We start from the raw sequence: 25,388 nt of genomic DNA on the forward strand, positions 1-25,388 counted from the left end.
CACTTTACAGTCTATTCTGTGAAGCGCTTTGGGACGTCCTCCCGACGTGAAAAGCGCTATATCAAATGCAAGGATTATATTATATATTATATTATTAAGTAGTTCATGATGTTTTCATTATACTGAAATTTAGAAGATAGGGCGATGCCAAGTGTAACTGGATCAGAAAAATATTTGCATATCAAGTATGAAATTGGATACACAGAAACAAGAACCTTTTTGTTTCGTGGTTAACGATGATCAAGAGAAGTGGACCGTAACAATACGTCTTTCTAAAAAAAAGTGTTGAATAAGTATTTTAAATTAACTGCGCTAAAGCGCAATATTAGTCTTAAATATTACAGCGGCATTTCATTTAAGGACTTAACAGGGTCACCATACTTTTTATGTCAAATACTGTATAAAGCATAGCCTACAACAACTTATATTTATGTAGCGCTTTCATGTGGTGTAATGTCTTGGAGCACTTACAAGGGGAGTTCAGGCTCAGGGTCTAAGACCTGATCAGTGATTTCAGGTCACAACTGCATAGACCTTGCTTTAAGCACCACCCTCAAGTGCAATAACTAAACTCACAAGCATTTTGATAGCAATATTTTAATAATACTTGGAAAAAATTAACAAGTTGAAAGCACTTGACTATTTGAATCATTAACGATGGCTTACAATTGCTTTGGCTTACATAACAATGGCTTACAATTATAATTGCACAAAGCCACGAGTGACTACACTGAAGTAAAATATAAGTGTCACTGACCAACACACAGTCCTCTTATATAGGAATTGGTAACTCAAACACATCATGCAAGAATAACACAGTAGCTCTTTGTAAAATACACAAGTATAGTTAACACAAGCACATAAAAAGCAAAAGTTGAGTAACCTTGTAATTTTACAAATTGTTTGTTTAATTTTCCCTTTTTTTTTCACATTATCTTCATTCAGAAGGAAGGAAGATGTAACAGTACAGGCGGCTGATGTGAAAATCTCAAGCAGAACGTCAACAGAAAGAAAATAACATCTCTCTTGGCCCCTCGTGAGTGCATGCTGGTGAGCTCAGGTAATGATTGTAGGACCTCTGCGTGCTGTCCGATCATGAACCTGTGAAATCTTAAGTGCGATGGCTATCAGTGGGCCCAGCACCACCTGTGGAAGAAGGACAAAGTGGTTACCTCAGATTACAAGGCTCCATGAAAAACATCTCTTGAAATCTAATAATAATAATCCTTGCATTTGATATAGCACTTTTCACGTCGGGAGGACGTCCCAAAGCACTTCACCGAACACACTGTAAAGTGAATTGACTGTATATTTGTGGGCGAACGCGGCAGCCAATTGCGCACAGCAATGTCCCACAAACAGTCGTAGATTGAAAATGACCAATTTAATTATTGTTTTTGGTTTTTTGGAGGGATTATTATTAGGCGTGTGGAGTAAGGAAACTTGCCCAAGGTTTCGCCCTCTGCCTGGAATTGAACTCAGGTCTCTCACTTGCAAAGCGAGTGCTCTAACCACTGAGCTACAGGACTCCACAGCTACAGGACTCCACATATGTCAGCAAAGTGGAGGTGGTCAGTGCTGAGAGTGGAGCTGAAGCGAATTGTGTATGCAAATTTTCCAGTGCAGAGCTATGAGCAACAAACAGTAACTGAGCACTCCTCAGCTCATACACCGCATGTTAAAGTGTCTACTTTCTGATGTAAAAGAGAAAAAAAAATCGCCAAAAACCATCAAACACTTCAGAAGTCCTTTGGTTTTCCTTGCGTCGTGGTGATTTTTGGTTACCTGGGCTGCCATTGATCTCTGCTATAAAGACCATTTAAAAAGCCACTCCTGCTATCAAAATACTTTGCATCAATTCGCTTATAATGCTCTCCTGTGACCTGCAGTTATGGGAAGTGATGTTGGTAGGGACCTGATGACCCGGAAGCAGTACTGGAGGTCACTTGTTTTACAGCCATGTGAATGATCAATTTTATCTGGGGATTTGTTGGTCAAGGCGCTAAGAGAAACTCACATTTAGAATAGAGCCACGGGATCTTAACGTACACCTGAACAGGTGGACAGGACTTTAGTTAAATATCTCATCTGACAATGCAACACCCTCCCAGCACTGCATTGTATGTCAGATATACACTTGGAACTTAAAGTCCTGCTGTGAGACATAGAGCTTGAATCTTCTGATTCAGAGACGAGAGAGCTACGAATAACAGCTTAATAAGCTGATGGAGGGGAAGGGTAGGGTGGGTATTCTGGAAGGATGACATCAGATTGGCCAAAGGATCTCCTTTATCCAAACCAATCTTGTGTTATCTTATGAATACTGTATAACAAGGGCAGCTGTTCAAATGCTACCCTGCCCTAACAATGTGTAAACCTGGATCCAGTGGATACTGTGCTTTGCCAAAGCCAGATGGCACTGGACTAGCTCCCAGGATGAGCTAAATCACACATCTTTATTTAACTAAAAGGAGCCACTCTGCCTCGGGTCCGGTTTGGCCCTGTACATATATCATCAGAGGTGCCTAGTGGCTGGGGAGGCAGGGTCTATAGATGTGCTCAGATCAAGAATTCCTCATTGGGAAAAATGCAGTTACATAAATGTACCTTTATCTAGGTACATAGATAGAGATGATACTTGGAGCATCAAGTTTATCATAACTCCCTCTCAAAACGATAATGAGAGATGCTCTGATGGTGAAGTCCATTTGATCCATCAATCTTTCGCCTTCAAATAGTTTGAAACATACACGTACAAATACTAAACAATTATTTTTCTAAAGGCATGCTACAGAAGTGCCAATCCGAAAATAGCAGGTCTCACAAGCTCATCCTGTGTTGCTAAGGGCAAAACACACCAAAAACGGCTGTTATAGACTCTGCCTGGTTAGGAATATGACAGGTGATGTGCTTTTACTGCTACTCATGCAAGAAAATTAATGGGACGTCTCCTTGGTGTGTTTAAAAAATTCATTTGGAAATGTGCAGTTTATTATATATTTTACCGTTTGAAACATGAATCAAGAGTGCCTCCTTGTGGCACAATAGCTGTAACTGCAAGCCCAACTAAGCTGCTTTGTTAGGCTGTACAGTCTGTGTTAATCATACAAGTGCCCAGTATTCACTATGTGACCATGAACCCATGATTAGCCAATATTAATCTCACCCCTCGGGTTTGAACAGAGTGCATGACTTGAAATACAGTATAATAATGTACAGGTCAGGCAAGAAGGTGGTAGCGACAGTAAGCTATGAAGCGACCCACGATGAACTGGGGCATTTTATATCAACTCACACTGGCCACATTATGAGTGGCATGTTGTGTGTTGCTACATGTCTAGCCTTTGTGGTCACTGGCTAGAGCTGAGGCAGAGGTGAACAACATTTGCCAATTATTTAAAAATAATAATAATAATAATAATCCTTGCATTTGATATAGCGCTTTTCACGTTGGGAGGACGTCCCAAAGCGCTTCACAGAACACACTGTAAAGTGAATTGACTATATTTGTGGGCGAATGCAGCAGCCAATTGCGCACAGCAATGTCCCACAAACAGTCGTAGATTCAAAATGACCAATTTAATTATTATTTTTGTTTTTTTTGGAGGGATTATTATTAGGCGTGTGGAGTAAGGAAACTTGCCCAAGGTTTCGCCCTGCCTGGAATTGAACTCAGGTCTTTCGCTTGCAAAAATGCCTTTCAAATGAACACCATTCTACCCCAGTTCTCTGAAATTACATCCCAAACTTCCTCCGCTCCAGTCCCTCCCCCCTTTCTGAAATCCCACCTTAAGATCTATCTTATCCACCACCTTTTCAGCCACCTTTTCCCCCCACCCACCCCCGAGGGTCCCGGGGAGCTAAGTGAAACACTTTGAGACATCCTCCTGATGTGAAAGACTGTATAAATTTTTGATGTTGTGTGCCTTTTTACTGTGAATACATGTGACATATAATTTAGTGCTTCAGTTCGAGTCGAGCAGCGCATGAGGATTTACTTAATTCCCTGAACATTTTAGATAAAGAGTAAAGCAATTTTTGCAAAAAGAAAAATGATACTTTAACTGTAATAAAGCTTTGCAGGCATTTTTAAATAAACAGATGGATATCTTTCATTTATTTCTGCTACACATTTTTTTCTCTGATTCCTCACAAACACCATTAACTGCAAGAAGAGATGGCAAGGGCAGCATCTGATCTCAGTTATTGGAAGATGTAAAACAATACAATTGTTGGTGTGAGATGTACTTTTCGAAATGTTTTGAAAGTGGAAAGTGAAGGGCAACATGGAGAGATTTAGGAGGGAGTTCCAGAGAGCCAAACCATGGTGGCTGAAGGCTCGTTCACTGATCTTGAGTCAATGATGAGAAGGAGGACTGAGTTGGCAGCATGGAGGGAATGTAGCGGGGAGTTAAGACAGCAGGAGATCAAATAGTGGACAAGGCCATGAAGTAATTTTAAAGTCAGGATGAGAATTTTAAGTCAATCATTTGGGTAACAGAGAGCCAGCGGAGTCCAGCAAGGATGGTAGCAATGAGTTTGGGGAACTTGATTATGGGAAATGAAGGGAGTTGCAAAGTTTTGGGTGAATGGCACTTGTGGTGGACAAGAGATAAAGGAAGAAATTGAATTTAGATAATGCAAAGCTTCCTTGCTGATTTTGCCTCCCTCTAGTGGGAAAAAAAAGTTACTTTACTTATTGGAGTGAAAAATTGTGGCCCTGTCCAACTGTTCAGATGAATGTTTAAAGATCCCATGATTCTCAAACTCCCAATTACTTTAAATGCAATTTATTTCTGCTCTTGTATAGTGTAATATTTATAATCCTCGCTTGTGATAATGCTTATCATGTCAAAAAGTCTGAAAACACTACACAGGTATTTACCATTGAATTTTGTAACTGTTTCTGCTGTTGAATGTTAATTTTGCCCACAGGAAAATCCAACTTGAAGTGAATGACCAATTCACAGTTTAGCTGGCAGATTCCTAAATGATTCCAGTGTATAAAACAAGGAAATGGAAAAAGAGTCACATATTTTTCAAAACGAGATGCGAGTTTAGTATCACGTAGTGCAGTCTCTATTAAGTACAGTAGACCTCTGTTAGAACCTGGCAGGGGGAAGGGGAGGGTCCAAAATATCCCCAAATATCACTTGACGAGGCACACTGCTTACGTGTGCAGAAAGCTGTCCGGCTTCCAAACTTAAAAAAAATGATCAACTCACGGGTTATCAGGTTGCCATTGAGGTCACTTCCTGCGTATTGCTGTGCTGCACACAGGAAGTGACCTCGGCAACAAACTGGTGACCTGAAGCCGGTCAATTTGTAGCCATCGGAGGCTCCACAGGGCATCTGCCTATTCAGTGAAACCACGCTATGACGAAGTGTGTATTATAGTGGGGTCTCACTAAAGCTCCTCCCTATAGTAAATGTACCTAACATGCAAAACCTATTGCTTTCAGGACCAACACATCAGTGTGATCTTTATTACCCTTTCACTGTAGTTACGCTTCATGGACCAAGATCACAAAACAAGGCAAACTTTTATTAGGCCAAAGCAAAAATATTTGCCCCACCACCACCATCATCATCACCCTCACACTCACCCATACAGACACACAAACATACACATGAGTACGCACTATCACAAGCGCATACACTTTCAAGTATCTTTGAATTACCTCATCCAAATGACCATTCCTCATTCAAGAGTCAGTGGCTCATTCATCAATGTAGGGGTGGAATATGACACAAGTGCCCTATCCTGTCCTCACCCATTGACCAAACATGCACTTTCCACCAGACGTCATGGCAATTTCCTCGTGTGCACCAAAAAAAATCCCTACATTTGATTCCTTTTAGTATTTCCATTGCTCGGTATGCATGAAATAGTAAATCGAAGAGGAAGAGAGAAACGTACTTGAGGGGAAGGAGAACACCGAGGTGCATGTGGCCAAGCCCAAAGCGTCACATTTCAAAACGAGATTCCGACTCATCAAATGGAAGGAACTTTAAAAATGTTTCTCCAGCACTGTGCCAGGGTCTGAGCAGACTACACTGGAGCCATCTATTTTGGGATGATTAAACAGCTATCTATTCAGAACATGTGCTAAGGCTGCCCAAACAATTGCTTTTAAAGGTGCAATTCATTCACAATAAAACGTTTGACCACCTTTTTTTACAAAGCATGCCTAAAAATGGGCAACAAGATACAACAACAACAAATGAAATTTGTATATAACAGCTTTCACGTGAAGAGGACATCCCAAGGCGCTGGCCAGTCAAGGAGTTGCATGGATGCAAAAAATTGCCCTTTGAAATGTTCCAGCCCACCGCATGTGTCTTGACTTTATCATGGCAAAAGTTACAGGAAATTGTGATGCGTGATGTGTTCATCATCACCAGTGGGGATGTTCACTTTGTGGAGAAATACAGCTGAGACAGCCAATGAAGACATCCTCACCCACTCCTCCCAACTTGTCTGCAATGGTTCAATTCCAGGCAGGGCGAAACCTTGGGCAAGTTTCCTTACTCCACACGCCTAATAATAATCCCTCCAAAAAACCAAAAACAATAATAAAATTGGTCATTTTCAATCTACGACTGTTTGTGGGACATTGCTGTGCACAATTGGCTGCCGCGTTCGCCCACAAAAAATATACAGTCAATTCACTTTACACTGTGTTCTGTGAAGCGCTGTGGGATGTCTTCCAGACGTGAAAAGTGCTATATCAAATGCAAGGATTATTATTATTATTATTATTATTGTTATAATACACCCTAAAATATTGGTCCGGGTTTACTTTTTCAAACTCATTTAAAATTTTATGCACCTCTAGGAGATTCCCTGAGTCGTCTTCTCTCAAAACTGAAGAGCCCTAGCCTGTATAGTTGTTGCTCATAGCTCGTTCCTCTAACATCCGCTTTGCTCTCCTCTGCACTGCCTCTAGGGCTCGGATAACTCTTTTATGTCACAGTGACCAGAGCTGTACACAGTATTCAAGGTGCGGTCTGACCAGAGCATTGTATAGACTAAGTGTGACATCTGGAGATCTAAACTCACCTGATTTAGCAACATAGCCCTGTTTGCCTTGTTTCGACATAGTGAGCGACAAGTCAACTAACACCCTGTTTGTAAAGTTCAATCTCATTCATGCAGTACTTGTGTTTCCTATTCTTGGATCCTATCTGCAGTAGCTTGCACTTATCAGTATTATACTTCATTTGTCAGCAATCAGCCCATGTGCATACCCTACAAAGCTCTCTAATTCCACCGGTCCCCCCCAACTTGGTATCATCTGCAAATTTAGCTGTTTTACACTGGGTCTGTGAATCCAGGTCATTGATATATAATAATAATAATCCTTGCATTTGATATAGTGCCTTATCAAGCCTTCGAGACGTCCCAAAGCACTTCACAGAATATACTGTAAAGTGAATTGACTGTATACTTTGTGGGTGAAACACGGCAGCCAATTGCACACAGCAGTGTCCCACAAACAGTCGTGGATTGAAGCGACCAATTTTTTTTTGAAGGAATTATTATGCCTGGAAAAGCAACCCGACAATCGACTAACAACCGGGTTCCTACTTACTGCTAAGTAAACAGAGGCGTGCGGAGTAAGGAAACTTGCCCAACATTTCACCCTATTGGGAATTGAACCCAGGTTTCTTGCTTGCGAGATGAGCGCTCTAACCACTGAGCTACAGGACTCCACTATAAAGGAACAACATGAGGGATCCTAGTACCATAACCCTGCTCTATGGAAGTAGAAGCTGAGATCAGTATGCGAACAGAGGATCAAGAAGTCAGATTGAAACAGACCAGGCATCTCCAGGATTCACATGTTACAAATCCTTTTACCAATCACATAAGTTATAGCCCACTGGTGAATGTCTCACCGGGAGATGTCATTCCTATGTTTTCCTATCGTGTTCTGAGACACTGTGCTTTTCAGTTGTTTTTTGTTACCTGAGGCTCTCTGTCGATTTTGGTGGGGTCCCGTTCATAGCATTCTGCATAGATCCTGATGGTGGATCCCGTGCTCCTGGTTCCACTCTGCCGAAAGATGAGTCTGGAGCCATCTGTGAGGATCATCCGCAGCCCCTGCAGAAAGAGAATAAGCAACAATTCTGTCACAAGTCACCACAACTTGAAAAAGAAATAATGATAAAAATAATAATCCTTGGATTTGATATAGGACCTTATAGCAATTTGCCACAAAATACACAGTCAATTGAATTTACAATATATTCTGTGAAAAGCTTTGAGACGTGATAAAGTGCTATATCAATGCAAGGATTATTATTATCACGTCATTGAAACATCTCAAAATACTTTACAGGATACACAATAAAGTGCAGTGACTGTATATTTTGTAGGCAAAAGTGGCAACTTATTTGTGCACAGCAATATCCCGCAAACGTTCATGAAGTTAATGACCATTTTATTTTCTGGGAATTGTTGGCCAGGTCATAGGGAAACACTCCCTTCTCCTTTTACGTAATGCTGCAGAATATTTAACGTCCACCTGAACAGGTAGATGGGTCCTCAGTTTATCATCTCATCCAAAGTATGGCAATTCTACAAAGCAGCACTACCCCTGCAGTGCACAGGAGTGTCAGTCAAGACTGAAAGCTCAAAGTCTTGATATGGGGACATTTCGCCATGTAAAGGGAATAATAAAAGGGCAAAGGAAGTGGTGGTAAATGAGTAGCTTTTTCAGAGACTACAAGCATGGGCACACAATGGGCCAAGTTACCTCTTCTTGTGCTGCAAAATTCTACGGGTTATATTAAAGTGTTTTACTGGGATGGATAGTGCTGACCTGTGGCAAGGCCATATTTGACACTTGAACAGGAGGTGACAGCAGATGTCCCAGCACATGACTGGAATTCCTGCAGTGTTCCGACACAGCTGAGAGTACATCAGACCCAGGACCCATGAGGAATCTTGCCTGATTCCCTTTACAAACAAAAGAACACCAAACACAGCAGTGGAAAGAGCTAGAGAAACTGTAGAAATTTACAGCACAGAAGAAGGCCATTTGGCCCATCACATCTGTGTCGGCTCTTTCAGTCCCATATTGGTGCTGTTGCAAACCAACATTCACTCAGCATACACGCATCCCCATTCATTTAACATTCTTTGCTTTTCCACAATTTAACTCAAACTTTTTTCCTGACAACATTCCGCTAAATTGGCTTGTTGGGTTAAGGGGAACATAAATATAAGAGCATGAATGAGTAGTTATCTACAAAAAGAATGAGTTTGTGTGCCATTAAAATCACACAAGAAATCCACAAGATAAAGAGCTCTCTGTCAAAACCCATTAAACATTCTGACAGAAATATGGACAACTGAGTATAAAATAAATTACATGGGAAGACAGAAAGCACTATTTAGGGTTAGCTCTGTTACAGGGCCACCGTGCTGGGCTCCAGATTGCTTTTAAAGCGATATAGTATTCTGGGACATCCGCTGTAATTCACACCACTCTGAAGCGTGCACCTCATCAGAGCACACAGAAACACTTGGCTGCCAAAGACCTTACATGCACAGGGAGGTGGTGTCATAGATGTAGCTTTCCTTATGCTCCAGGATACTGGGCACTTTGGTTACAGTACAGGAAATAGACCTGACAAACAATATACCATCAATACAATGCACTGCACAGAGCCATCAATTGTGAGTGAGGAAGGAAGGATTTACTTGAAAACCCCTGAGCTTTTTCTGAAATGTTCACCAAAATATGTCGAGATTCATCTTTGCTTTATTTTGAAATAAGCAGAAATGATGCTTGCTGCTCCGCAAATCGAAATACCTTGGAGAAACACTGATTAAAGTAAAATAGTCCAGAAGTAGATTTTGGGCCAAGTTTATATAAAAAGCTCTTTTAAAAACAATGGAATAAAACTACAGTTACTGAACTAACTTCAACGTCTGCTTTGCGACTGAAATTGGAAGGATGGCCAACAATGGTGTTGACCATTTTTTCAGATGACAACAAGTTGCATTTATTATAGTCTTGGAGTGTTTAACAAAAATTATTCATTGCTATGTTCGTGAAGGGAAGGGAAATGAAGGGCCAGGAAGGGACGCAATGCTGGAAAATGGAGCACTATCCCTTTTGTTTTCCATTCAGTTCCAAATGACAAGCGGGCTTTGGTATGGTCCAGCATGGGGAGGACTGTTCTACAGCCAAATTCACACTACTCTCTGAGCTTCAACCTCAACCTCAATCTCACAGCAGAACTGACCACAGTACCAGTGCGAATGGTTCTTTTTATATGTGTAAACTGTACAATTACAGAGGCATCAACAGTGTGAGATGTAAACATATTGCATATGACAGTGGCTTTCTTTCCACTATGTTCCTGTTGACCCCACAAGCCAAAGCTCTAACAGGTAGGCTGGTCCTAGTTAGACAAGCAGGCAATGGTCTTAATGGCAAGCTATGCAGTTTTAGCAGGTAAACTCCAATGGTCCACTAACACACAGTCTGAAGCCTCCAAACATCGGCTCCAGCTAACCAGAATCTAATATTCTCCTGTATTAAGAAACCAAGGTGTGTCCCTGCAGGGAGAGAGTGCACATTTCCATTCCAGACAGAGGGAGATTTCCATGTATAGGTGGCAAAGATATGTGGAAGTCTCAGTCTGCTTTGAATACTCCTAAGCATTGGTTTCGACATGTGTCAAGCACCTGGCGACCATAAATAAATTATTAATAATAATCCTTGCATTTGATATAGCGCCTTTTCACTTCATTGAGATGTCTCAAAGCACTTCACAGAATATATTGTAGAGTGGATTGATGCTATAACATGTGGGCGAATGGTGGATATTTTGTGGGTGGAAATTAATATAAAATGTAGGTGCAAAAGGTAATTTTCCAAACTGAGGATATAAGCTCTATATAGAGATGATATGATATACTTGTGCAAAGATGCCCATGCACATACACATCCTAAATCATTTATAGGGGTAAATCTACATTAGCTATAATGTTGAAGTAAATTAATGTGATCAGCACATGGAGTATCACCCACTTACAGCACACCCATATTTCCTGAACCTCCTTCGCTCTTTCAATCTTTTGTAATAGTACATGCGATAATAAATTCTTTACAAGTATATGGGATCAAAGTATTATAGGAAAAGAGAAGGAAGTTCCTCCCAATGCCCTGGAGAACAATCCTTCAGTTAAATTGGTCACTCACTTCACTAATTTGTGGGACATTGCTGTAACCAAATTGGCTGGGAAGTTTGCCTGTATAAAAAATACAGTCACTAGACTTTACAGTAACCTCTCAACACGAAACGTGCTATTTCAAATACAGGATTATTATTATAACCTTATTGATGAAATTATATGACATTTCCTTGCTCTGTATATTTGGGTATAATAATCAATGACTTATCAATAATCAATAATAATCAATAATCAATGGGAACGCTTAACAATAAAACAGTGTGTCATCTCCTTTGGGTGACCTGAAGTACATTATACATAAGGTCCTGATCAATGAGAAAGTATATTTGAAGCAGTTTCACTTATCTCAGCTTTTCTCATGTCCCCCACTTTACCCACCCCATAATTCATGGCCAATTTTCAGCCTATCTGCCTCTACTCTTTGGAACTCCATCCCGGAGCCCCTCCAACACGCTCTCTCTCTTGGCTCTTTCAAGATCAGTCTTCCTCTTCGATCATGCCTTTGGTTGTCCTTCTGCTTCCCACCCCACTCAGCTCCCACACCCAGCTCGGGTGCCAACCCTGGACTGTTAAGCACATTAGGACATCCTTCCCAAGGATTCCTAAGATGCTTAACAGTCCCGACTTGCTATATATATATATATGTGTGTAAATTGCATTGTATTATATGAAGAAATCCCATTAGAAATTTGTTGCTTAATAGATCCCATAATATCTGCTTGAAATTTATGTCAAACAAAATTTTAATGTTTCTTTCTCCCCCTCTTTTTAGAATAATGAATGCTTCTCGGTTCTGGCAGCAGTGCTTCTTGTTGCTGAATAGTCGCTATATCCCACACTGTCTTCCGAGACTCATTAAAGCTTAAATAATACAGCAATCAGGCACCAGTAAGGAGCTTGAGAGTCTTGAGGTCCCTCAGGCCTCCTCATTGCTGACATTTGTGGGTTTGCTTTAGGATTTCATTACAAACCAGCTTTCCATCACTGTTACCAGGGACTAGCTTTATTTACAGGATTGTATTATCAACCTCATATTTTATGAACATAACAGCTGTAATACTATTTAACCTAATGGGTGAAGCCTTCCTTAAATTGTCAAAAGCAGGCCAAAACTCTGTGTAAAGTTATCACCCCAAAGTTTCTCTTGTATTATGTCACAAGGCTGCTGTGCTGACAGGTGTGGAAAGCTCTGCATTTTTTGTGGTTAGTTGGGTCTGAGACACATGTGTTAACCCAACACCATACTTAACAGCCCCCAAACCAAATGACTGAGTTGCACAACATGCATTGAAATTCCCTTATGTCTGGAATGGAATGTACACTCTCACCCCAGGTGGATGCTTATCTAATCCCAGGAAGTATTAGGAACAGGACGGTAAAAGCTAAGGATTGGAGACCCCAGAGTGTGCATTGGGTTAACTGTTGGAGGCTGACCAGCTAAAACTGCAGAACATGCCATTGCTCGGTGGCATCAATAGTGACGTCTGTAATACTGCACCAACATTTCTGCAAAATTCAGCCTTCAAAACCATTGGTTTTCCATTAGTTTTACAAAAGAGGCAGCTGAGAATAGTTTGACTTCTGACCTGGTTTCTGTACACTATGCCGTCCACGGGGTCAGTGTATTCAAAGTTGTCTGTCTTCTCCACCGTGAAGTTGTGATTTCCAACAGCAAACTGCTGACTGGCGAAGGATCGGTCCGTGATGACAGCCTCGAGATCCCTCATCAATTTGTGCGCGACCCGGGAATCCACTTCCTCATAATCAAACCTACATAAGAATATAAGAACATAAATGCTAGACAAGAAAAGACCAAGGTCATCTAGTTCACCTTCCAACCATCCTGGTGGTCACATGCACATATGTCCCAAATTACCTATATATCCCATAATGTTATTTCCTAAAAGAAAACTATTTAATCTGTGTTTGAAAGAATCAACACTTCCTGCTTCAACCGTCTCCCTTGGGATCCTGCTCCACAACTTCACTATTCGCTCACTGAAATAGTGTTTCCGTATAATCGTTCTGAGTTTACCCCGCTTCAATCACAGGCCATGTCCTCTGGTTTTACTATTCTGGACAAGTTGAAACAGCCTGTCATGGTTTATATTGTGTAGCCCCTTTAGAATTTTACCTACAGCAATCATGTCGCCTCTCAATCTTCTCTTTTCCAGCGTGAACATGCCCAATTTACTTAGTCTCTCTTCATAGTCCAGTCCCTCCTTCCCTCAATCATTTGGGTGCTCTCCTCTGTATCTTCTCGATTTCACCACTATCCCTTTTGTACTGCGGTGACCAGAACTGTACACAGTACTCACCAAAGTGTGGTCTCACTAATGATTTATACAGTGACAGGATTATCCCACTATTGATCTTTTAATACATCCCAACACCTGGTTTGCTTTATTCACTGCCACAGCTTCAATTTATTGTCAATCAGGACCCCCAGGTCTTTTTCATTTTCCATACATATTATTTTCCTTCCGTTCAAATAATAATCCCTTCCAGGATTTTTTGTGGCCATGTGAAGTACTTTACATTTCTCCACATTGAAATTCATCTGCCATTGATCTGCCCACTTTCCAAGTATGTTCAAATTCTCCTGTAATCTATCTTGTTCAGCTTCGCAGTCTACCATTTTCATTAGTTTGGCATGTAAACGGAAAGAGGAATGATAAGGAAGAGTGGGAAAAGTGTGAATGCTGCACAATGGCACTAAACAACAATAAAACAGGATTACAAGTTAAGAGCATTGGAATATCTAGGGCCTTTGTGCATTTGGAGCTCCAATGTGCTGTACCTTCAAGTGGTCATCTTGGAGTTCCTGCCTAAGTTTCGTCTCATGGTGAGTTATCTATCCCAAATGTGCCATAGAATAGGCAAAGTGAAGACAGGTGTAATCCTGGTTCAGTTGCTTAGCACTCCACCTATGAGTCATATGGTTGTGGGTTCAAGCTCCACATTGGGACTTTGAACTTAAGGTCTAGTAATGGGGGTGTGCTGCATTGACAAGGTGCTGTCCTTCAGATAAGACATTTACTCGAGGTCCTGTCTGCATGTTCAGGTGGATGTTAAAGATCCAATGGCAGTGTTTGAAAAGAAAAGGGAATGTCTCCTAGTATCTGGGCCAATAATCCCTCGGATAAAATTAGGCATTCACTTTATGGCTATTTGTGGAACATTGCTGTGCACAAATGGCTGTTGAGTTAACCTACAAATACATAGTCACTGCATTTTTCAGTAAGCATTCTAAGACGTTACCCTGCATGAGGAGGACTATATAAACACAAGCTGGTGTAAAATCCTGTGAAGCTTTTTGAGATATCTCTACAATGTAATACGTGCTATATCAAATGCAGAGATTATTATCAAAATGCAAAATACTGCAGAGGCTTGAAATCTGAAACAAAAAGAGAAGTTGCAGGGAACACTCAGCAAGTCAGGCAGTATCTATGGAGAAAGGAAAGTGAGTCAACGTTTCGGGTTCACGACCCTTCATCAGAACTGAGACATGTTGGGAGAGAGAGGCTTTTAAGGGTTAACAGGGAGGGGGGAGGCAGGGCAAGGAAGACAAAGGAGAAAATGGGGTACAGGACTGGGGCTGATGAGTTAAAGAGATGTTAATGATGCAAAACAAAGGGGCGGATTGCAAAAAAGTAGGGGAATAGAGGTGTTAATACTGCAAAACAAAGGGGGAACAAATTGCAACAAAATAGGAAGACCAAAGAGAGAAAAGGTGTATCTGGAACTAAGATGATGTGGCAATGGTCACAGAAGAGGGGGAGGGGGAAGGTGGGCTGATATGGTCTGAAATTGTTGAAATCAATATTGAGGCCAGAGGGCTGTTAGGGAACTTACAGAACATCAGGGGACTGGGGGTTGCAGCTGTAGATGGAAAAGTAGAGTTGAGTGTCATCCACATACATGTGGAAGTTAATCCCGCATCTGCAGATGACATCACTGAGGGGGAGCATATAGATGAGGAAGAGAAGGTGGGCCAAGGATGGAGCCCTGGGCTAAACCGCAGGTGACCAGGTGGAAACGAGAAGAAAAACCATAGGCACAAATGTAGTGCTAGTGGTTTGTAAGGTAGGACTCCGACCAGGCAAGTGCGGTCCCACTGAGGTGGATGATGGAGGACAGGCGGTGGAGGAGGATGGTGTGATCAACCATGTTGAACGCGGTGGAGAGGTCCAGGATGATGAGGAGGCAGAGGGAGCCCTGGTCACAGATAGAGAGGATATTGTTTTGAGGTCCTCTGAACTCCTTTCCCTCTGGCCTTCATCCCTCACTGATCCCTCTTCTGCTCTCACCCTCCTCCACAACACCCTCTCCTCCACACTCGACACTCTTGCCCCCATCACCTCCCGTACTGTCTCTTATTCTCGCTCCTCCCCCTGGTTCACCACCCACCTCCGCTCACTGAAGAGCCAGGTGCGGGCCGCTGAACGCACCTGCCTCAAATCTGGCCTAACGGTCCACCGGCAAATCTGGCTGGACCTCCCCAAAACCTACCGCTCCACTCTAGCCTCGGCCAAGTCGTCCTTCTACTCCAGGATAATCCTGGAGGCGAAGAACAACCCCAGGCTTCTGTTCTCTACCACATCCCAACTCCTCCGTCCCCCCGCCACCACACGCAGGTCATCTCCTCCAACCTTCACTGCGAGGAGATGCTGGATTTCCGTGAGTCGAAAATCAAGGGAATCCGCTCCGCGGTCACTGCCCCTCCAGCTTCCACCCACCCCCTAACCCTTCCCTCCCACACTCCGACTCCTACCCATCCTCCCCTTCGAACCCGTTTCCCCATCCTCTGTCACCAAACTCATCCTTGAAACCCACCACCTGCTCCCTGGACCCCATCCCCACTCCACTCCTTAACTCCCAGCTCCACCTCCTTGCCCCACTTCTCACAGACACCATTAACCTGTCCCTCTCCCCTGTCTCTGTTCCCATTCCCCTCAAACTGCACCATCACTCCCATACTGAAAAAACCCTCCCTTGATGCGTCGCAGCTATCAAGCTACCGGCCCATCTCCAACCTCCCCTTCCTGTCCAAGGTTCTCGAAACAGTCGTCGCCTCCCAGTTGCGCTCTATCCTCTCCACCCACTCACTTTTTGAACCCCTTCAGTCGGGGAAAACTGCACGGAAACTGCCCTGGTCAAGGTCACTAATGACATCGTGACCATCTGTGACCAGTGCTCCGTCTGCCTCCTCGTCCTCCTCGACCAATCGCCGCATTCGATACGGTCGACCACTCTATCCTCCTCGACCGCTTGTCCTCCCACCTCAACCTTCAAGGCCCTGTCCTTGAGTGGTTTAGGTCCTACCTCTCCCACCGTCTTCATTTTGTCTCTGCAAACCGCTTTTCCTCCAGCCTCCGCACTGTCTCGTGCGGTGTCCCTCAGGGCTCTGTCCTCGGTCCCCTCCTCTTCACCCTCTATATGCTCCCCCATCGGTGACATCATCCGCAGACATGGAGTTAACTTCCACATGTATGCGGATGACACCCAACTCTACCTTTCCTCTTCAACCCTCAACTCCACGACCACCGATGTCCTGACAGCTGCCTGTCCAACATCGAGTCCTGGACGAGAGACAACTTTCTTCAGCTCAACGTGCGCAAAACTGAGGCCCTCCTGATTGGCTCACGTCAGCGCCTCCGCACCTCAGGCGCTGACAGCATCAGCATCCAAGGCTGCACTATCCACCTTTCAGAGCCAGTCAGGAACCTCGGGGTTTTGTTCGACCCTGAGCTGTCCTTTCTTCCCCACATCCGCGCCACAACTGGCACCGCCTTCCATCACCTCCGGAACATCGTCAGACTACGGCACTACCTTACCCCTCACGCTGCTGAAACACTGGTCCACACCTTTATCACCTCAAGGCTGGACTACAGGAGCTCTCTCCTCACCGGCCTTCCCGGCACCTCCCTCCACAAGCTGCAGGTCATTCAAGACTCTGCAGCTCGTGTACTGTCCCGCACCAGGCTTCACGACCACATCACTCCCACCCTCGCTCGCCTCCACTGGCTCTCCATCCCCCAGAAGATACTATACAAGTGCCTTGCACCTTCCTACCTCTCCGACCTACTATAACCCTACTTACCTGCCCGTACCCTCTGTTCCTCTGGCTCCGGTTTGCTCCACATCCCCCGCCCTAACCACCCTACCATCGGTGGCCGGGCTTTCAGCCTCTCAGCCCCTAGGCTCTGGAACTCCATCCCCCAGTGCCTTCGCTTTGCTTCCTCCCTTTCCTCCTTCAAGGCCGGTCTCAAGACCTTTCTCTTCAACCGTGCCTTCAGCTCCCCTCTCGACTCTCTACCCCTCCTCGCTCCCTCCCTTCCCTCCCCTCACCCTGACCATTTCCCCCCTGCTCGGGTCCCGAGCCAACTGTCCAGCGCCTTGGGACGTCCTCCCGACGTGAAAGGCGCTCTATAAATGCAATCATGTTGTTGTTGTTGTTGTTTGTGACTTTCACAAGCGCTGTCTCTATATTGTGGGCAGGGTGGAAACCGGACTGAAGGGTTTGAATAGAGTTTGTAGGGAGAGGTGTGTGCGAAGTTGGTTGGCAACAACACATTCCAGAGCTTTGGCAAGGAAGGGCAGGTTTGAGATAGGGCAGTAGTGGCCAAGGTTGGCGGGATTGAGGGTAAGTTTTTTAAGAGTCAAAATTAGGGTTGCAGACCACAGGAACGCAGGTCAACATTAGATGGTAAATCATTGAACCTCATTGACAAACAACAACTTGGGACTTATATAGCGCCCTCCACTCAGGGTAGCATCTCCAAGTGCTTAACAGTGGTGGAGCCTAACTCCGAGCCGAGGGTGGGGGGGTTGGTGTTGGCCATAAGCAGTCGAAGAGGAAGGTCTTCAGGCGGGACTTGAAAAAGGGGAGAGAGGGAGCAAGGTGGAGAGACTGAGAAGTGTTCCAGAGTTTCGGGGTGTAGTGCCTGAAAGCACGATCTCCAATGATGGGACGGAGAGTGCGAGGGACAAGTAGGAGGCCGATGTCAGTCGAGCGGAGGCACTGGGTGGTGTATTGGGAAATGAGGAGGTCGGAGAAGTAGGAAGGTGCCAGAGAGTGAAGGGATTTGAACACGAGTGTGGGGATCTTGAAGTCAATCCATTCGGTGATGGGGAGCTAGTGAAACCTGGCCAGAACTGGTGAGATGTGGGTTTGGAGTTTGGTCTGGGTAAGTATGTGGGCGGCAATCTGTGGTCTGTGTTCAATTTCTGTTCTCACCTGCAGTAATAATTACGACCAAATCTTGCCCAGTGTTCCTTCATTAACTCTTCCACACTCTGCTTTCTTGCCACAAGGATAGAGAGCCATGCAAGGACAGCCCAGAGACCATCTTTCTCTCGAATATGATCTGATCCTGAAACAAACCAAAAACATTATTGGGTGATACAACAGACTGGCTCCTTTTAAGTTGCCTCAGTTTCACCAACAACTTGCCCTTGTATAGCTCTTTTTACATTGGTTGAATGCTCAGAACACTTCAGAGGACTTGTGAAGGATCAGCAGGCAGAAAAGGCAAGAGAGGGAGTTTTGACCAAACGGACAGACAGATCTGCGGCATATACAACCCACACATTCTCCATGGATCTGATAGAACTTGCCAGGTGGAAGCTGAATGAGACCTAGAGGTATTAGCCGGCTCAGTGCTCACCACCACCACCACCACCAACAACAAGATTACAGTTATAGAGCACCATTCACGTCGGGAGGACGTCCTAAGGCACTGGACAGTCAAGAGTCAGGACAAGTCAAAACAACGTGAGGCAGCTATAAACAATGAAAATCTGGGCTATATTGAGTTCAGATCCCCAGATGTCATACTCAAACTCTTGTCAGGCAGTATAGAGCTCTAGTCACCAAGACATAAAGAGGCAGTGCAGAGGAGAACCCAGTGTTAGAAGAATGAGCAATGAGCAACAATTAGACAAACTAGGCCACTTCAACCTTGAAAATAGATGTCTCAGAGGGGACGTTTTAGAGATCTGTACAATTTTAAATGGAATTGAGAAAGTAAATCCAGAAAAATACTTTTGGGCAGCAGAACAAGTGGAAGCATTCAGGGTTGTAAAGGTAGTTTCAAGACAGGCGTCAGGAAGTATTTCTTTACCCAGAGGGTAGTTAACAACTGGGGCGAGTTATCAAGAATATTAAGGATAGCCCATTGGGCTCATTTAAGAAGCAGCTCAATGCTGTGATGGTAGGATGGTAGGGTGGCTATAGGGTGGTAGGGTGGGTATACTGGAACGATGAAATCAAATGGACTAAAAAGGCCTGCTTCGCTAGTCCTGGAAGTGTACAGCATTGCCAGAGATGCCGTCCTTCAGATGAAATGTTAAACTAAGGTCCCACCTTCCTGTTCAGGTGGACATTAAAGATGCAATGGCACTACTGGAAAAGAGAATGACGTTTCTCCTGGGGCCAACAAATACTCAGATAAACTTTTTTGCTGTTTTCAAATTGACTGCCACATTCGTCTACTAAATACTTATGAAGCACTTTTTGATGTTCCAGATGCTATATCAAATGCAAGGCTTAGTTTTATTAATCATTATTATTTATGGGTGTGTGTAGCCTGGTTCTGGAGAGAATTCAGGCTTTCAAGAATAAAATTGAATTGCTGCTGATAGATCATTACATTTTGGTGAAGTTGAGTGGTTGTTAGTGGTGGTCAAACCAGGCTGAGAGGCCCTGTTCGAGCACCACAAACGAGAGCACAACGGGATGTCACAGTGGAGGCCATTAACAACTTTACTAAATGCAATCCGATGCTAGGGAACAGCGATGGAAATACATTCCTTATAGATCAGTTCAGAATGTTTCCTGATGCCTGAGGCTTCACAAAGTCAATTAAACACACAAGCGAAAGGAAAGTGTGAAATTAAAAGTTTATGTTTGCCACGACAAAGTGAGGCCTTTTGGAGGTCAATTCAAACGTGTGGAAGGTTTGAATTTGCAACAAGGTCCAAATTCCAAATTAGGTCCTGTTCCAACTGTACATTTTCACATCTACTTTTCCCAGAATCATGCAGTTACCCGCAGACTGAGTGGCTGAAGGATTTTAACTGGCAATCGCTTGGTAACACGTCTATTCTTGGCAACATAAAGACTATTTATTGAAATAGAATTACACAGACTGCTACAGCATGAAAACAAGCCATTCGGGACAAGTAGTCTGTGTCTGTCTTTAAACCCACATTCACTACTGCCCACAGGCAACAATGAAAATAATCTTGGGGGCGGGGGAGAGAGCTGAGTAAAGAGGTGAGCTGTAGGTAGATTTCGGGGATTCAACCCTCTCTAGCATTAGTCACTCGCTGCTTAAGTCCCCTCATGCACGCAGTTGCAGAATGATTATCAACAGACATTTGTGGGAGGGAGGGAGGGAGGGAGAAAGAACAACAAATTACATTTATAATAATCCTTGCATTTGATCTAACGCCTTCAAGACATCTCAAAGTGCTTCACAGAATATACTGTAAAGTGAATTGACTGTATATATTGTGGGCGAAATGTGCAGCCAATTGCACACAGCAGTGTCCCGCAAACAGTCGTGCATTGAGTGACCAATTTATTATTATTTTTTTGAAGGACTTATTACTCCCGGAAAAATGATCGGCCAATTGACTTAACAACCAGGTTCCTACTTACTGCTAGGTAAATAGAGGCGTGTGGAGTAAAAAAACTTGCCCATCGTTTTGCCCTGCCGGGAATCGAACCCAGGTCTCTCACTTGCAAGGCAAGTGCTCTAATCAATAAGCTACAGGACTTCACTTATTTATAAATTACATTCATATAAGCTCCTTTCATGCCAGAAGGGCGTCCCAAAGTGCTGAAAGGCTGAAAGGAAAGGAAGGAAGAGGTTGCAGGATGCTCTCCTAATCATCCTAGTTATTTTCTGTCCAGCAAAACAATTTATTTTCTTTGATTAAAATCAAATTGTTTTCTGGTTTAGTGATAAATTGTTTTTTTTCATAATCTATACTTCAAATTCTACCCTGGTCATGGCCTATTCACAATAATTGCTGTAAAACACTCAGGGACCTTATAGCAACAAACTGAACTGATCTGAACTGCTGGGATCCTGGGATCTGTCCAACATTCTGTCTAATTGAGATTGAATAATTTGCAGTCAAACTAAGAATCATTAGGCATAAACCCAGAAGAGTTGGATGACACCATATTTCTGCCAGTAACTCTGACAAATGATAGCGAATGTACATGCATGTTTAATACTGGCGTGGAAAAGACCAAAAAAATGTTGAAGAGAAACTATTTATTTCAACTTGAGTGTGAGGTTTATTGAATTCCACAGTAGCATGCTTAGAGGAAACAACAAAACAACAACAAGCATCGGTTACTCTCGATCTGTGGGCAAATCTGACAACATGTTGGCACCTTCGAGCATGTGTGAAACCAGAGTTGGCAGAGTGCTCACCTCTTGGCAGTACAGCAATAATAATTATTGAAAATTATAACAATAATAATTCTTGCATTTGATATAGAGCCTTTCACATTGAGAGGAAGTCTCAAAACATTTCCTGGGATTTTACTGTAAAGTGCAGGGATTTTGTGTGAAGTGCTCATGGATGACTGCATCGTCCATTTCATTTCTAATTCATCTAATTTTGTAAAGCGCTTCAAGATGTTTCTTAAAATTTTTACAATAATTATCCTTGCATTTGATACAGTGGCTTCAGCAGAAACCCTGTGCTTCTGAAAGAGAAATGTAGAATGTGACTGGATCTTGTGGGAACAGAGCTGCAGTGCACTAGGAGTGAAGTGGAGTAAAATCAAATCAGTTCACTTTCATCTTGCAAAGGGACCTGATGAAATCTATTCAAAACCCTCCCCTCACTGCTGCTTATCACCTCGGTAATGCACTTAGACACACTCATCCTACCTGTAAAGCACAAAATCAGTACAACTTGTTTAAATCGATCTTAGGTTCAAAGTTTTACAAAAATAAACAGTGACAGAAGTATCACAGAATCATAGAATTTGCAGCACAGAAGGTATCTAATAATAATAATCCTTGCATTTGATTTATCATGCCATTAAGACATCTCAAAGCACTTCGCAGAATATATTGTAAAGTTTAGTGACTGTGTATTTTGAGGGCGAAACGCTGATGAGTCCATTGTGTGACTACTTTACAAGCTCCCTACCAGAGCTATACATTGCAATCCCAAATTGGAAACAAAGGCTCAATCTAACAGGGCAAGGCTTCCTCAGCCAATATTGTTAACCATGTACAATCTTAATACAGCAACATCTTGTATTTATATAACGGCTTCCTCATGAAAGAAACATTTCGAAGTGTTTTACAAAATGAGATCAATCAGAAATGAAGTGAATATTACAGAGCAGGACAAACGTTTCTTCGGGAGTTTTTGTACAGATAAAGTCTAAAAATTATTACTGTAATGTTCAGTGGATTAACAATACGCAATGTTGCATTGTTCTGCCTCCGCTTCTCCTGCTCTGTTTTCAAAAGCCATGTTATAACGTGCTTCATTACAATGTTGATTTGTTTATAATGCATTCATTGCACATGCAGGCAGCCACCTGGTAGTTCTTGTGCTAAAAATGTCACCTCCAACATCCCTTCCTGCTTGCTGGGCATAACACAGTGACATCAGCAATGACCTGAATTTTATGAATCCAATGACTTCGCCTTCGGCCATCTCCCCTACACACACACACACACTCACACCCTATTTCTGTCTCAACTTGTCCTCCCGCCCTGTCTTTGTAAAGCGATTTGAGAAGTTCACCCTACATGGAAGATACTATACAAGTGCAAATTATTGCTGTTGTGGTCCTTGTTGCCAGTCCTCATGGATTGCTTTCTCCTCAAACACATTGCCCAGAATAATCTTACTCATTATCATGTGAAGAGGCATTACTCTCCCATGGACGTCAATGACATTTGCCCTCACACTGATGCCTTGAGCCCTCACAGTGTCAAACTGTTCTACTTTTCACGACTGTAAACAGATACACGACATCTGCTTTAATTCGATGGCACATGATCTGGGAGTGGGTCTATGGCTAGCCACATGACTACAATCAGGCTACTGTGTGCTGTAATCTGTTTTGGATACAATCATTTATAGACAACATAAATAGCTTTCATTCCCTCTGCGTGGCTACCCAGAAAGAGAACTTATAAACACTGGATCTTGTACCGCACACTTACTCTCAGTTACGTGCATAGAAAATTTTCCCCAATTAGCACAGCTGCAAGTGGGACATTACTGACTTGATCAATGCTTTATATGGACTGGAAATTACGTCCATGTGTGACCTGTAGTTTGTATGAACTTAAAAGTGTGAAGTACTTACAGTTAACTGCTGCACTAGTTTACTTCATTGTGTATTTATCCATTTATCCGTGAAGATACGTGTTTGCTCAACCCAGCGGCAAACTTGTCAGATCCCTTCCCCCATCCTCACCACCAGTTTTAAAGTGATCTGATGATCCCACAATTTGAACCCACTGAAGGACTCTTAAGGCATTTATCTATCTTACTGTCTCTTAGGGGATTCCAGACAACAACTTTGAAAGGAATAATCAGAAAGGCGCTTACTATTCCTTTATCTGCATTCACAGCACCACTCGGCTTCTGTTAAGGCAGCGTACTAACGAATAGGGTTGCCCTAAGCAGCAGGAAAGCTTGCCAGACAATGCTTCAGTGGTTTTAGCTATGTGGTTTTAGCTCATTAAACTCCAGGAGTACTCCAACCCAGACTTATACAAGCCTTGGCTCTTGCCAGCCTTAGCCTAACAGTCTCCAGAATTAGCTTATCAGAGTGTGTCCCTTCAGGGAGGCACTGCGCATTCCATTCCAACAAAGAGAAATTTCCATGCAGAGGTGGTATCTTTATGTGGATCTCTGTTTGGTTGGACACACATGCGATGGGTTTCCGTGTTGGTCACTCATTTGGGGGGCAAACAGAGTCTCCTCAGAGCTGAACTGGCTCCAAAATAACGTACAGCACAGCCAGCCTGGCTCATCGGCAGGACTGGAAGGGCAGACAGTCACTGGGGGCAGGGAATCCGACCACTCCGCTCCTCTAATCCTGCAAGCCAAAGCCCTAATAGGTAGGGTCGTCCTAGATGGACAAGCTGCCGGAAACTTTCCAGACAGTGCTATTAATGGCAAGCTACGCGGTTTTAGCTTGTTAGACTCCAGCAGTACCCCAACACACACTCTAGGGGTCCCAAGCCTTGGCTACTGCGAACCTGCGCCTAATACTTTCCCGAATTAGGTAAGCAGGATGCATTTCTCTAGGGAGAGTGTGCATTCCATTCCAACAATCTATCTCTGCAATTTCCATGTGTAGGTGACATACTTTTAAGCATCGTGATAGGTGTCCGTATGTGTCAGACACCAGCTGACCAAAGAAAAATCCTCAAGCGACCACTCTCTACAGAAGTATTCGGTCCATGTTCACAAAGATCTTTTTAGGCAGTCTTCAAAGCAGACGGAAGCCTTCACAACTTATAATAACAGCAAGCGGTGTCAGGGAAAAGGGTGAGGTATATACAAATCTCTCACAGAAATTGGAGTATAACATTAGTTTTCTGATTATCTTGAAAAATTATATAAAAAAACAATCCTTGCATTTGATGTAACACTTTTCATGTCAGATGGACACCTCAAAGCACTTCACAGAATACAATACACATTTACATTTGTATGACACCTTTCAAGTCCAGAGGACATCAAAGGACATCTGAAGGATGTACTGTAAAGTGTAGTGGCTGTGTGTTTTTCAGACAAACGTGACAGAGAATTTGCGTACTGCAATATCCCACAATAGCCATGTAGTGAATGAACAATTTTAACCTGAAGAATCGAATGTATAGGGTACGTGTGGATGAATTACAAAATGAAAGATTAAGCAAATACAGCTTTACTGAAATTTACCGATTAGCTTTACTGAAATTTACACTGCACGTCTCACGGCACTAGCCACAACTGTGACGCGATGATGAAGCGTATCGACCATAAGTCATATACTCAGTTTTATCACCTGCAGGTGAAGCTCTCACTGCTGGTTTCAAACAAGTGTCCCAATAAATACTGGAATCTGTGCAGCCCTTCAGGATGTGCAGTTTATTTATGTCAGCAAGCCAAATGCCTG

General features: G+C 43.2%; 1 protein-coding gene across 1 annotated transcript in view; it reads right to left on the minus strand.

The window, feature by feature from the left end:
• Positions 1-605: 605 nt before the first annotated feature.
• The window catches only part of pgm5 (phosphoglucomutase 5), a 119,529-nt gene continuing 94,746 nt past the window's right edge, over positions 606-25,388 (minus strand). The window contains exons 9-11 of the mRNA XM_007892643.2: positions 12,802-12,985; positions 7,973-8,107; positions 606-1,146 (exon numbers count right to left, since the gene is read on the minus strand). Coding sequence (XP_007890834.1) covers positions 1,057-1,146; positions 7,973-8,107; positions 12,802-12,985 — 409 coding nt within the window. The 3' untranslated portion in view covers positions 606-1,056. The remainder of the gene's footprint in view (positions 1,147-7,972; positions 8,108-12,801; positions 12,986-25,388) is intronic.

Source organism: Callorhinchus milii, unplaced genomic scaffold (assembly GCF_018977255.1).
Source record: "Callorhinchus milii isolate IMCB2004 unplaced genomic scaffold, IMCB_Cmil_1.0 Scaffold1, whole genome shotgun sequence".
In the NCBI taxonomy this organism is placed as follows: Eukaryota; Metazoa; Chordata; class Chondrichthyes; order Chimaeriformes; family Callorhinchidae; genus Callorhinchus; species Callorhinchus milii.